Source organism: Vidua chalybeata, chromosome 3 (genome assembly GCF_026979565.1).
Source record: "Vidua chalybeata isolate OUT-0048 chromosome 3, bVidCha1 merged haplotype, whole genome shotgun sequence".
In the NCBI taxonomy this organism is placed as follows: domain Eukaryota; kingdom Metazoa; phylum Chordata; class Aves; order Passeriformes; family Viduidae; genus Vidua; species Vidua chalybeata.
This window is the reverse complement of record NC_071532.1, coordinates 80787454-80801438: the sequence shown is the minus strand read 5'-3', so window position 1 is coordinate 80801438 and position 13985 is coordinate 80787454. Positions and strand designations below refer to the sequence as shown.

General features: G+C 40.0%; 1 protein-coding gene across 3 annotated transcripts in view; it reads left to right on the top strand.

Moving 5' to 3' along the window:
* The first annotated feature begins 2380 nt into the window (after nucleotides 1–2380).
* BCKDHB (branched chain keto acid dehydrogenase E1 subunit beta) overlaps nucleotides 2381–13985 on the top strand; it is a 110488-nt gene continuing 98883 nt past the window's right edge. For 2 of the 3 annotated variants that reach the window (XM_053939012.1, XM_053939011.1), the window contains exons 1-3: nucleotides 2423–2505; nucleotides 4982–5059; nucleotides 7624–7692. In XM_053939012.1, coding sequence (XP_053794987.1) covers nucleotides 4996–5059; nucleotides 7624–7692 — 133 coding nt within the window. In that variant the 5' untranslated portion in view covers nucleotides 2423–2505; nucleotides 4982–4995. Of the gene's footprint in view, nucleotides 2506–4981; nucleotides 5060–7623; nucleotides 7693–13985 lie in introns of all 3 variants that reach the window. The other variant, XM_053939009.1, reaches the window with a different exon arrangement.

Here is a 13985-nt window from a genome sequence, read left to right as displayed (position 1 = left end):
ATCACCAGGTATAGCAGACAAGACTCACAGCATGGCATCTACTAACTGTACACAAGCAGAATATATCTTACAGTTTATAGTATGAGTTTAGCAATTCACAGTAACTGACACATTAGTAATAGCTGACAGGCTCACATGTAAAGTAATTCCTTTCTATACTATTGCTCTCCATTTTTAAGTTTTGCAGATCTTGCCACAATGATGTGAAATATAGCTAAATTCCTCCTACTCAGATACATTGCTTTCTGAAAGAAACACAAATATTTGAATAGTAAACTTGGATATTTTTAATATCTTCCACTATTAGCAAAATGTATTACATTATTATGTATCACTTGATGGTTATGATATTTTCCAGGTCCTAAACTTTATCAAACATCTATGTGTTGCCTTCAGTTGAAGTTGGAAGCAACCTCAACATTTGACATTTATACTCCTTGTTCATTGCAAAGATGGCTTTTCTACTGTTTGTTAAAATTCTCACCCCCTTTAGAAACTTAAATAGTGCCTTGTTTCCCTGGGATATACTGGGATATGTTCAAACTCTGATCCCATGATCAGTCACTCAAAATTTGAGTGCTTTTTCAGCAGTCTCTAAGGATAAAGGACGTGTTGAAGAGCAAGTAGATGGTCTCCTCAGTTAGCAGGAGGATTAAGCCTTTTATTTTGCACGAACCTTAATGATTAAGAAATTCTAAATCAACATGAAAAAATATTTTTTCACAAAATACATAAAGAAGCAATAGTCTTCACTGAAATGGAACTGTGGTCATTACAAGGATATTCAGTAATGGCTTGGGACTCAGACATAAAAAAATCTAATCATAACATTTATGCATATTTTATGTTAGACATGAAATCTATCATTCCAGTATTTAAACTAGGCCTTGTTCATACAGGGCTGCATATGAACCCTCTCATTTGCAAGAGGTGATGCCATTTAGATATAATTCTAATTTCTAGCCTTTTTCTTTGAAGCACAGAGTTTGAGTTAGAGTTCTTGGAGCAAATTAAAAGTGCTAGCCAGTATGGTTGGCCTTACAGATAATATCAAAACAGACAGGGAAGAACAACTTAAAGCTTGTCCCATGCATTGGAGGCTGCATGAAAGGGCTTGATGAGGAAGCATGCACAGGGACAAGGTGTGAAACAGTGACAGAAGGGAAAGGATGGTCTGGAGACAATTGAAAGGCAGAAAGGATGGTTGTGAAGAGGAAGAAATGGAGGCTGCAAAAGTAGACCAAGTACACCAAGAAGATTCACGTGGATGATGGAAAGAATGTGAGGTCATCATACTTTGATGAGGAGAACATTAGAAAGAATGTTTTTATAAAACTTGACAAAGAAAATATGTGCATATGAAGGATCATAATTTCAATAAAATAATGTAACAAAGGTCTGAGCAAGAGTGTTTGGAAGAAAAGACCTTGGGAAAAATTAATTTAAAATAAGACAGACTGAGAGCCACGTTGAATGGGCAGTTGAGAGGGATTTTGAGACACAGAGTAGAAAAGGTAATATCTGCAGGTCTATGAATTCTTTTTACCCTTCTGGGGCAGCTGCCGGGGTAGAATTTGAGGATTTCAGATATTTGTGAAGGGAGCCTAGAAGAAAGATGGAGAGTTTTACAAGGACATGTAGTGACAGGACAAGGGAGAATGGATTCAAACTGGAAGCATACAGGTTTAGATTGGATATTAGGTAAATAATTCTTTACTGCAAGAATGGTGAGGCACTGGAACAGGTAGCCCAGAGAAACTGTGGATGCCGCATCCCTGAAAGTGTTCAAGGCCAGGTCGGACGGGCTCCGAGCAACCTCGCCTAGTGAAAGGCGTCCCTGGAACCAGATCATCTCTACGGTCCCTTCCAAACCAAACCAGTCTACGACTTGTCGATTCTGGGGTGGTGACACGATAACCCCTGCAGTGGAAGAAAAGGGAAGAGTTTAAGGGGAGAGGTGAAGCCTTTGGTTTCAGCTGCGACTGTGACAGCACCGAGGCGAGGCCTCCCGTGGTCGTGCCTATGACGGCGGCCATGGCTGTGGCTGTGGCCGCGGCTGTGGCTTGTGGCTGTCCCTGTCCCTGCAGCTGTGAGGGCGCACGGGAGCAGCGCGCTGCCGCCCTCAGGGCCGAGGGCGCGCTGCCGCCCCTCAGGGCCGAGGGCGCGCTGCCGCCCTCAGGGCCGAGGGCGCGCGTACCCGCACCCGCCCCCCGCGCACACGCAGCAAACCACCCTCCCTGCAACTCCTCCACCCACCGCGGAGCCGCCGCTGATTGGTCCGTGCCCCGGCGGCGCTGGCCAATGGGGGGCCGGCCGGGGACCCCGCCTCCTTAGAACGCGCTGCCGGCGGAGGGCCCGGCATGGCGGCGATGGCGGCGGCGGGGCGGGCGCTGCGCGGGGCGCTCCCCGCCGGGCTCTGGGGCCGCCTGGCCCCGCTGCCGGGCGCGCCCCGCCGGACCGCCGCGCACTTCGCTTTCCAGCCGGACCCGGCGCCCAGCGAGTACGGTGAGAGCGCGGCTGGCCGGGGTCCACCCCGCGGGCCGGCCTCAACCTCGCTCTGCCGCCGGGTCCGCCCTGTCACCACTGCCTTCTTGGGGGAGGCCGCCAGCAGCCCCGTCCGGGATGGGAGGGAGGCCGGCAGGCAGCTGAACCCGCCGAGGGCCCGGTGGGGCGCTGCGAGTCGGGCCCCGGGCGGCGGAGGCATCCGCACGGCCGCGTGAGCCCGCTGTGTCCCCGGCAGTTCCCCCCGGGGGTTTTCCGCAGGAATCCTGCGCTGTGGGTGGGATGCCCTTGTGGGCCGCTGGTGGCCCCGGGAGTGCCGCAGGCCCCCTCGCCGGTGGGGTGGGCAAGTGTTTTGGGCTGTCAGAGCCAGAGCTGCGGTAGATGGGCACATCGTGTGCTCACACTCGCCAGGCCATCCTCGGCCCTTGTCCTGTACCAAAAGCTTCTAGCAGTAACTTACTGACTTGACATCTGTCCTGGTTTTTGTGTTGCATGCTTAGGTCATGAGTGTGCTAATAAACCTATGATGAATAAAGACTGCTGTCTGCTGAAACGTTCGAGGTCATCCTCGTGGTCACATGGTTGAGAGTAAACACAGATAACTTGGAAATGAGCAGCGCATGGCGTTTGACTTTTATTTCTGAGATGCATCCTTGCAAATGGCTAGTGCCGAGTTCTCCTGAAAGAAGCCTGCCAGCTGCAGAACAGCTGTTTCCATCACGTGAACCTGAACCCTGCTGTTCTCTAGAAAACTTGTTACTTGGTTAGATACCTTGGTGTTGCATCTTGATCATGACCAACAGAAACAGAGTTTCTGTTAGTAATAAAGAGGTACAGGCGACCAAGGTGCCACATAGTGAAGCTTGTGTATGGCAGGTCCCTGCTTGAGATCATGCAAAGGAGCTCTGGAGTGGCATGCCAGTTATTGCCACTAATTAGTAGAAAATAAATTCCCTGTGAGTTAAAATACACTTCAAAATTCTGTGGAAAAGCAGTGGAAGTGAAATAAAATTATGGCAATACTGCTCCTGATATTGTTGAGATATTGCTTTTCCAACTTCACAGTTCAAATCTAAAAGGAACAATTAGCTCCCCCTTTCCTCTGTGGGGCTTATATGAAAGCCTGTGTTATAAGCAAGAGAAGCAGGTTAGAACTATCATGGTGATGAGTTTCTGACTGTAGCTTAAGTATTTATACTTAATACATTTATTTATATCCAATACTGGAAGGATGTTATCTTGTAGAAAAGATAACCTAAGTACTAATGTGGATGGCTGGGAAAAGAGAGAAACAGCTGCCATTCCTGAGCTTTTCTTCTCTTGAATTTGTAAATTTTGTTTGTTAGGGCTTTTGTATAACTGGAACAGTTCTCATAACATTTTCTTTTCCACATTTTCCTCTCCTTGAAGGGCCATGTAAAGTATAGCAAGTGAAGTTACCAAGCACAGGAATGTGTAGGAATGCAGCTACTCAGGTGTGGCATGACACAAGTCTTTAACAAAAAATACTAACATTGATTAACGATTTAGAAGAAAGGGAAGCTGAATGTTTGTTGAGAGGTACTGTAACTACTGGGAAAAGAATGTAGTTCACCTTTCTGAATTCGAACACCTATTAGTTTGTGTGGGATCTTCATCTAATCATCTTATTCATTTAGTTAGTTTTACACACTGTGTGTGCTGGAGGTAGCATTCTCCTGGACTGTGGATTCTAGTCATGGCTTAAGAGGTTTTGCCAGTTAAAGAGCTGCCAAATGTCTGCCAAGGAATTTCTTACTTACTTGGTTTCTTTTAAGAATTATTTTATTTGCTTGAAGAATCTGAATTGGTCACAGTAGTGAGGACTAGCTACTGTTTTGGTCCATCTTTGCTTTCAGGTCTCCTTGTTTTTCCCAAAAGTGCTGGAATGATGAAGGGCATTCTGGTAGGCTTGCTTTACTTCAGCACCAAGTTTCTTGGTTTGAAGTATGGATTTGAAGCTTCAGACACTTACTAACTGCAGTGCAGAGAGCAGGCCAGTGGTCTAGAAAATTTCTGATAATAATAGATGTCTGTAAATGGGAAAGGCTGGAGCTTAAAAAATGTGATTAAAGAATGATAAAGTAAATGTCAGTGAATTTTAGGGGGGGGGGAGATCTCAGTCCTCAAAACAATAATATGTTGGTTTCTTCCTTTGAAAAGGAAGGCATTGTTCCTGGTGCTTGACTGAGCTTTGCAAAGCTGCATTTGCTCTAGGCAAGAGCATAATTTTTTGGAAAAAAAAATGGAAGTGGAATTATAGTCCTTGGGAAGGCCAAGTATACAATGCTCAATCCCATCTATCCCATAATTTAAGTTTATTCAACAAATGAATCTTGGGTATTCCTAACAGGGATCTTGTTTTTGATGGTTAAGTTTTTAGACATGTTTGCACCAGTGTTTTCTAATGTACTTCGTGTTTTGAACCAAATTAAATTGCGGAATGATCACTTTCACACAGGGCAAACTCAGAAGATGAATCTCTTCCAATCCATAACAAGTGCCTTGGACAATGCTTTAGCCAAAGATCCAACTGCAGGTACCTTATACTTGTTAGTGTATTTTGCTTTATATAAGTTATGTTTTGGTTTGACTATCTATGTACAATATTTATTGTATTTCTTATGGCCTGTAAAGTTTTCTAATGAGTTATTACTACACTTCGATCTCAAATCTTAAAACATGTGTTGCATTAACAGATTACTAATGGATTATATGGTCTAAAATGCAGTTGTTTCTTCTGTATTAACTCTGTGTATTTCACTTGAAAGTGAGGACAGAAGATACATTCTTTAACATGTTTAAAGTATTACTGACGAGAACTGTCCTTGAGGGCAGCTGGAGTCCCCCTAGTAGGAGTTTTAAAAATGTAAACATTATTTTTACATTTCTTAAACTTTCTTTTCCCTAAAACCGGCATTTTTTTTTAGAGACCATATATTCCTCGCTCTGTACATTCTGCTTTCTTCCCTGCCCTCCAAAATTAATTTATAGCTTTACTTATTTCTGTTCATTGTTATGCATAAGCAGTGTAAGATTTGCTAGGCTTTTGTGGTCTGGATAACCCATGACTTGGAAGATGCTACTTCATTATAGCAGGATTTAAAAGGCTTATCGTAAACTATTGCACAAAACTATTTACTCCACTTTTAATTCTTATATATAACAGGAGGCCTTTTGCTTCTGTTGTCCTAACAAAGGCATGATGGTGGCCATTCAGAGATGCTTCATGCCATGAACACAGCTGCTAAGGCTGCATCATCTTGCGTAATTTTGGGTTTTCTTTTTAGTTTGTTAGTAGCCCTTTTTGGCACTGCTTGAATCACTGCTCAACCTAAAGTTTGACTAATTGTCTAATCTGTTGGGACAAATTCCGTCTTGTCTGTCCACTACTATGCCTGTGTACATTCCCTCTCAATCTCAGCTGTTTTATATGCACCTCAATTAGATTAAATTTACACAACTGAGGGTAAATTAGGGCCAGGAACAGATTTCATTACCATTTCTGTAGAATCAGACATATAAAAGCAAGTAGAATGTTGGTCCATCAGGAGCCTAGACTCATATATAATCTTGAGCCTTTAGAGAACCAGTTGCTCTAAGGTTTCAGCTTTGGAGGGCTTAGTCTTTGTAAAGTCCTTTGCAAGACAGTGTTGGAGTTCTACAGTCCAGATGTGAGTTCTCAGAATCACTGCACTTACTGAATTAATTAGGACTTTTCACAATGGAAAACATGTCCTTCATATGTTTTTAGTTGTATGGGAATTGAGCAATTGTTGTTTAAGTGTGGAAATCCTCATACTTGTGTTGATGAGAATTAGAATGTCTCCAGGAAAATACATTTCAGTGGCTGAATTGAATGAGTAAATCCATTCAAGTTTGTGGATACCAGCATTAAATGGGAAGATTTTTTGTAGATGCCAGCTGGCTCAAAAATAAGGAGCCATATGGTAACAAAAAGAACTTGCAAAGATTTTAAGTACATAAAACCCCACCAAATTATTGTTAAAAATTAGAGAAGTGATTTAGGGACATAGTTCAATCATACATTCCATGAGTGCATTCATTTTACATCTTTATAGAATTTATTTTTCTTTAGGTGGTGTCACTGATGTGATTAGCACAAGTATGCTAATCCCTTTTAGTGATACCAATCAGAAATTTATTTTATTTAATTAAGAACAGTATTTGAAAGGCAAGAAAGTTAACTTATTATTTTTGTGTCCTTTAGAATATAGAGAATACTGAAGAATTGTAGAATAATCAGAACTGACCCTGGTTCATGCAAACAGCTATTGGCGATATTGTTGCATATCTTACATGCTTAAAAATTTGAAATGGGCAATAGTTGTTTCTGTGAAACAGATAACAAAATTGTTTTAAGAAAATTAGACATAACCATCCCCTAAATTCAAAGAAAAAACCACAAACAGATTAGTTGATATGAAGCTAAGTTTTAAAGGCAAATACTTTTAGTGATAAAATTTTATTGACTACAAGAATAGTAGTGTTAAATACTGAGAACTGTCCTAGTTATTAAATAGTCATCTTTTCTTTAGAGGAGTTCCTTTGAAATTACTCTTCAGGGGTCTGGCAAGTATGTTTGGAGAAGACTTGACATTTCATATTGGACTGACATTTTGAAAAATCTTCAATTTGATGGTTTTCAAAACATTATATTTATTGGAATCTGTGGATGGAGAATGAAAATGGTTACCAGTTGAAGCAGAAGGCTTAATTTCAATGACTCATTTGTGACCGAGTGTAATTGCTTTTGTAATTTTACTCATTTAGTTTTAGACACTACGTTACTAGGATATTTCAAAAAAGTAAATAGCTAATGAAAGCCTAACAGAATAATTTTCATGAATTCTGTTTTGAGGCGACTGTGTTAGTGTTCTGATTCCTCATTAACCTTGATTCTGCATTTGTTATAGTCAGGCTGTGCATGAGAAATGCTTAGATCTAGATAAATCTTGAAGTGAAATGAAATGTTCTGAGTTACTTTTGTTAGCGTCTCATATAAAAGCCTTTGAAACACGATTGTTTAAAAGTAAGATGCATTGGAGTAATGTTAGCCTCCCCTACTGTTCTTATTTCCAGTTGTATTTGGTGAAGATGTGGCCTTTGGTGGAGTCTTCAGATGTACAGTTGGCTTGCGAGACAAGTATGGTAAGTTTATGTAATTTATAAATGACATCAGTTTCATATTAACATCTCTGCTCTTTTTTTTACCCATTTTGCTGTGAGAAGTGTTACTGGAATGCTAAAAAAAGGTAAAATCAGTGTTTCATGTGTGCAGGCTAATTAGTGTAGATCATTTTACAGGTCTTGGAAACTGGTTGTGGAGACAGTAACATGAAACAGCTTTTAATTTGGCAATTGCTGCTCCCCCACTGGGCTATTACAGAAAAGAAGAGGTTATAACACATTAAGTTTCAGCAGCTTACTTTCTTCAAGGCACAGAGATGACTTGGACCTTTTGCAGCAAGTGATTAAATGTATTTAATGATAATAAAGATGTGTTACAACCATCTTGGAGAACAAACTTCCACCTTTTTATGAGTAAATTAAAAAAGGGAGAGGACAAAGACTATATTTAGAAGTTTCAGAAACACAACCATATTTTGTTGTCTTGCTTCTCTGCTTCAATTATTTTGTAGGTGTTCTCTTGCTCTCTAGCTTACATATTAATGTTCAGATAATTAGCATATAACTTCTGTTAGCCATGATCTTTAGTGCTGCTTGTTGAGACTAAGTTACATTTCTGTAACTGGTGTGATGACTGTATGTACTAGACTCCATGTGAAAACCAGGCCTCAGAGACAGCAACCAGTTGCTGGAAACATAGGCAACAGATGTTACTTGGGAAGTAAGTAACAGAGATTTTTGAGGAAGCTATGATGTGACTTCAGGAATATTTGGAAAGAACTCCTTTAAAAAAATGAGAGGGAACATGAGAATTGTACTTATATGAAGTACAGTTGTATTTATATGAACATTGAACAAGGACTTATGAAACTAGAATTGCTATTTGCTCAAAAAGGGTAGTGACCTCTTCAAGGTGAATAAGAGGATAGGTTTTATGAGGAAAAACTAAGAAGTGCTCTTGTTTCAGGTGATTGTAAAGTAAAGTGGGTAAGTATATAAAGTGCTGGTGAGATCAGATTGACAAGGTAGGAAGCTGTCTCTCTGCATTCATTCAGACTGTTGTAAAGATCATACTTGCTAGAGGAAAAGTGTGTCAGCTAGAATAGAAGAAAAATTTTGAAAAGCTTTTTGCTGTTTTCCTACATTAATAAAAAGTTTGTTTTACAGATTCTGGTGTTTAGGTCTAAGTGAAAAGTGAACTGAAGGTGTTAATAGTGATTGAGAGAGAAGGAGGTGGAGAAGGCATGACTTGATGTGGTGGTTTGATCCTGGCTGGAGGCCAGTACCTACCAAAGCTGCTCCAGCACTCCCCTCAGGTGGATGCAGGGGAGGAAATGTAATGAGAGGCTCTTGAGTTGATACAAGGATATGGAGAGGTCACAAGCTGATTACTGCCATGGGCAAAATGGACTTGACTTACAGAAATTGGTTAGATTTATTACCAATCAAATTTAGAGCAGGATAATGAGAAGTAAAACTCATCTTAAAAACACATTCTCTGTACCCCTCCCTCCTTTCTGGGCTTAACTTCACTCTTGATTCTCTTCCTCCTCCTCCCACCCAGTGGCACAGGGAGACAGAGAATTGGAGTTTTGGCCAGTTCCTCACTTGTCTCTGCCATTGCTTCTTCCTCATGGAGAGAAGTCATTTCCCTGCTGCAGCATGGACTTCCTCCCATGGGAGACAGTTCTCCATAAATGTCTCCAGCATGACTCCTTCCCTGGGCTGCAGTTCTTCATGAACTGCTCCAGTGTGGGCCCTTTCCACAAGGTGCAGTCCTTCAGGAACAGGCTGCTCCAGCATGGGTCCCAGATGGGGTCACAAACTGCCAGCAAAGCTACTCCAGTGTGAACTCCTCTCTCCACAGGTCCTGCCACGAGCCTGCTCCAGTGCGGGTTTCCTGTGGGATTACAACTTTTTTTTTTTTTTTTGACATCCACCTGTTCTGACGTGGTTCCTTGAGGGGCTGCAGGTGGATCTCTGCTCCCCCATGGACCTCCATGGGCTGCACTGGCAGTCTGTGCCATAACTTTGTTTCCTTCTTTAATATATTGTCACAGAGGCATTACTGACCTTGCTGGTGGGCTCATCCTTGGCCAGAGGTGGGTCTGTCCTGAAGCTGACATTGGCTGTGTTGGACATAGGGGAGATTTCTGGCAGTTTCTCACAGAAGCCACCCCTGTAGCTCCTTCCCCTTCTATCAAAACCTGGCCATAAAAACCCAATACACAGGAAAATAAAAGTTCTTTATGATGCTGCTGAGGTGCCCATAAATAAATGAAAGACAGTATCTGAAATACAAGTTTGAACAGGAAGAGAGTCTGAAGGTAAGGTCCTGAATTTAGGACTCATTTACAGAATGGGAATTCAGTTTTGTAAGGCAGATAAGAGGACATGGGTAACTCAGCTTCTTTCTTCATTGATAGTGAAATTCAGTAGAAAACAAGCAGTGGCTGAAGAGGGAATGGCAAAGATGAACTGAAGGATGTATTGAAAATATAGTTACAATGCTGAGGAGAAGCAGAAAAGACTGAAAGTGCAAAGAACTGAAAGAATACCGTGTTTTGAGGGATGTGTCTGCCTATCAGTGCAGTTTCAGAGATTAAATAAATTCTAGATGTAATGCTTGTTCTATGAAAAGGCTGGACTCCGTGTAAAATAAGGAGGAATTCCAGATGGAAGTGACAACCAACCAACCTGATGAATCTTATGAGGAAGATTACATACACTTAGTCATTCCCCCTCCTGAATTTACCATCAAATTATAATAGGTGATGCAAGTAATATAATATGAAATTGTTTCTATATGTTGATATAAAATATGAAAGAATGAATTTTTTTTTCTCCTCTCCTGGAAGAGAGAGGCTGATTTTTGTTTCATTTGTTTAGTTTCTTTTTCCTTGTAGATAACTAAAATCACTAGGTGGCAGTCTGTGCCTGTAAGTTGTTATTTTGATACAAACTGATAGTTCATTTTTAAGCACTTTTATAGAGGTCAAGGTCTAAATATAATCTAATATTATAGTAGGAAGAACTTAATATAGTAATACTCAGTAGTAGTATTATAGAGATGTTGGTTGGTGTCCAGAATATTACTGAAGTCTCTCTGGAGAGACAGAAAAGAAATTTGCTTTTAGAATAAATTGGTCATTAAATATAAAAGCTGCTTATTTTATTTTCCAGTGGAGTGTCACATTGTATAAACATAGCCAGAGGCCTGTACTAGTAAGTGAAGTCTGACTTTTTAAGGAAATAGATGCAACCTTTTGATCAGATGAATTTTTAATGTGCTACCAGGAATTATGTTTAAAAATATTTAATTAAGGAGTTGTATGTAAATACAGTTTGTGGAAGTTTAATTTTCATGATAGTATGACTAAAGATAGTATGTTTGTTTCTATACATCTTATGTCAAGGTCTGAAATACATTATTCCAGTTTTCTGGCATTGAGTTGAATGTTTAAAAATCTGTTGCAGTATAATTCTGAAAATGAGTAGACTTTCTGAAATATTTATGCAGAGTGCTCCTTTCAGATAAGGGAGATAAGTGTTGTGCAGTTTTTTCCTTTGTCCCCTCTCTCTGGTCTGGTACACTGGAAGGCATATTCATGTTTTATTTTTTATCTTCTTCCCCATCACCCTCTGTCAGGTTTTTGATTGTCACTGTTTTGCAGAAGTTACATCCTCTAACCTCTAGAGTATCTTTATTGAGATAAGCAATGCCTGCTGTTCCATAGTCCTGCACTTGGGAGGTGTTTCCTGTTATTAGAACAGTGTGATGTAAGCTGCCTACTATATTTCTATAGCCTAGGTAATGCGTGCAAACATTTTTAATTTTTTTTTTTAAGGGAAGTACACTATTATTCCAATCCTTCAGAGAAAATGCTGTCCATTTGTCCTTGAGTCTGCAAATAGATTTGAAACAACAATCTTGGAATGGGAGTATATATCCTGTTGCTCTGCCTGAAGTGTGAAATAAAGTTGCAACATGTAAAGATCAGTATCATCCCCATGACAGAAATACAGAGATCAGAGGTAGGAATTAGATGATAGGAGGTAAAGAAATAGGAGGAAAAAACAGAGGTAAAAACAAGGTAAAAATGGAGAAAGTTGACAGAAGTGAAGACTGAGAAACAAGAATAGCAGAAATAGTGATGACAAGGGATGTAACTCAGAAGAATGCTAGGGCAGGTGTTTTTTGTGTAACTCAGAAAAAAAAAAAAAGAAAGACCTCTCTAGCCTACTGCGGCCAAGAAATTAAAATTACATAAACAGGGTGAAGTGTATATATATATATATATATAATACTTTCCTTGAATGTTCTTTCTGCCACCTACAGCTTGAGGGCTTCCTTATCTGTCAGTGCCTGTGTGGTGATTTTTCTTTCATACCATTCTGGCCTGCACTTGAAGGGAGAATCTAGTGTGCACTTGCTGCCATGTCAAAAGATTGTCCTTGGCGAGGGTAAGGATCAGGAGCTTTCTGACTATTTCAGAGCTTGATATTTTGAGAATGTGGAATAGGATCAGTCCTTGAGAGTCCAACAGAAGAAAGGTGAGCTTGGCAGGTCTTTTCCCATAGCAGTGCTTGAGTAGGGACTGACTTTTTTTGGGTGTATATGTTCACTTTTAAAGATGAAGTTTGCAAACCTTTTGAGGTTTCGCTCAATTCCCTATTGCACAGCAACCTGCAATTCCTTGTCATGGAATGTCCTTCTGTTTGCCATCAAGGGAGTCTAGGTGACTGTGTAAGTTAGATTCCCAGTATTTGCAGGCCTGAATAGATTGTTCTCTAAGTTTTTGAGCTATTGAAAATTATTTTTGACTGAAAATAGTGTAAATGAGTCTTTTAGTTTCCAATAGGGAATTCCTGAATAATGCCATTTTAATTCCCTTGCAACTATTTTCAAATGCAGGTAGAATGTGAATACTTTGAATGGGAGTTTTTATTTCAAAGATTCTGTCAGTTCCAAGAGGATGTCACTGTGCTGTCTCCTACCAGAAGCAAATATTTGCCCAGGGTATAAGAGAATTGGCCTAATGTTGTCCCTCAGGAGTTCTGAACTTACTCCACAAAGAGTTGACTGAGATACCAAAGCTGATCTTTGTGGAGATACAGCAGAAATGCTTTTTTCAGCAGTTGTTCTTTTGAATTGTTTTGGAATGAATTTGTCTTTTGCTCATGTGATTAATATGTCACTGTTTGGGATCCTCTGTGTGATTGCAGAGTGAACAAGAGGAAGATAGGTTTCTTCCTTTCTGGATTAATGCCCCATCACTGATTGGAGAGTTTTGACTCATGGCTTTTAATTTTTTATCTGTTCTGTTTGGTCTCTGTTATTGCTGTTCCCCTCTTTTTGTGTGTCAGTGCACACAGAGATGTACTGCCCACAGCAACTTATGATACCCTCAAACACAATTAGAACAAAGTGCTTTTCCCAAGGTTTCTGTGTAACATTGCTGAAATGTTCTAGAGGGATGCTTTATTAGCAGTCAGTTTGAGGCCTTAGTCCTCAAGTTTTTTTTCTAATCTACTGCTGTGCAGCCACTAATTGATTTTTTGCTGGGTGGATGCTTGATCAAATGAAACTCAAATCAGAACAGCTTGTGTCACTCCTATATGTACGTAGGATAAAACAAAATCAATCTCAGATAATTTCCTCTTAGGTAATACTGAGGTACACACGTGGCCAGAGACATTAATACATGCAGAGAGTAGTAAATGTGTAATAAGTAGCTTCATTTTTCTTTCTCCTTACTCATTTTACCATTTTGTCATGTAGAGTGGAAGGGGAATGCACAAATAACTTGCAATTTAATTATCTTTTTTTCCCTAATATTTTCAGGCTTATAGGATTGTTTTATATATAATCCTTCATGTCTATTATTATTATTATTATTATTATTATTATTATCATTATTTTGATACAGCTAGGAGTGTAAATATAGTTGCTAGGATTATTTTCTTCCAAACCATATTTTAAAAAAAGTGTGATAGATGGGGAGCAGATTGTAAATAGTAATTTCTGTCTATTCAGTCAGTTCAGGATATTTTCTTGCAAATTGATAAATCACAGGCAAAAAAGGAACATCAAGAGAAGAGGTAACACTTGTATTGAATCCTGTGAGAATAGGGAGAGTTGAATCAGAAATTTCCCCTGTGGCCAATTTCAAACTCAGCAAAAAGCGAATGACTGAACTACATAAGAAACAACAGTTGTAGCTGTGAAAGAAAATAATATCCTTATGTTCCTTATGTCAGGATGACCTAACCACATTAGCAATCAGCTGGATGCTTTAAAAATGATTTTATTT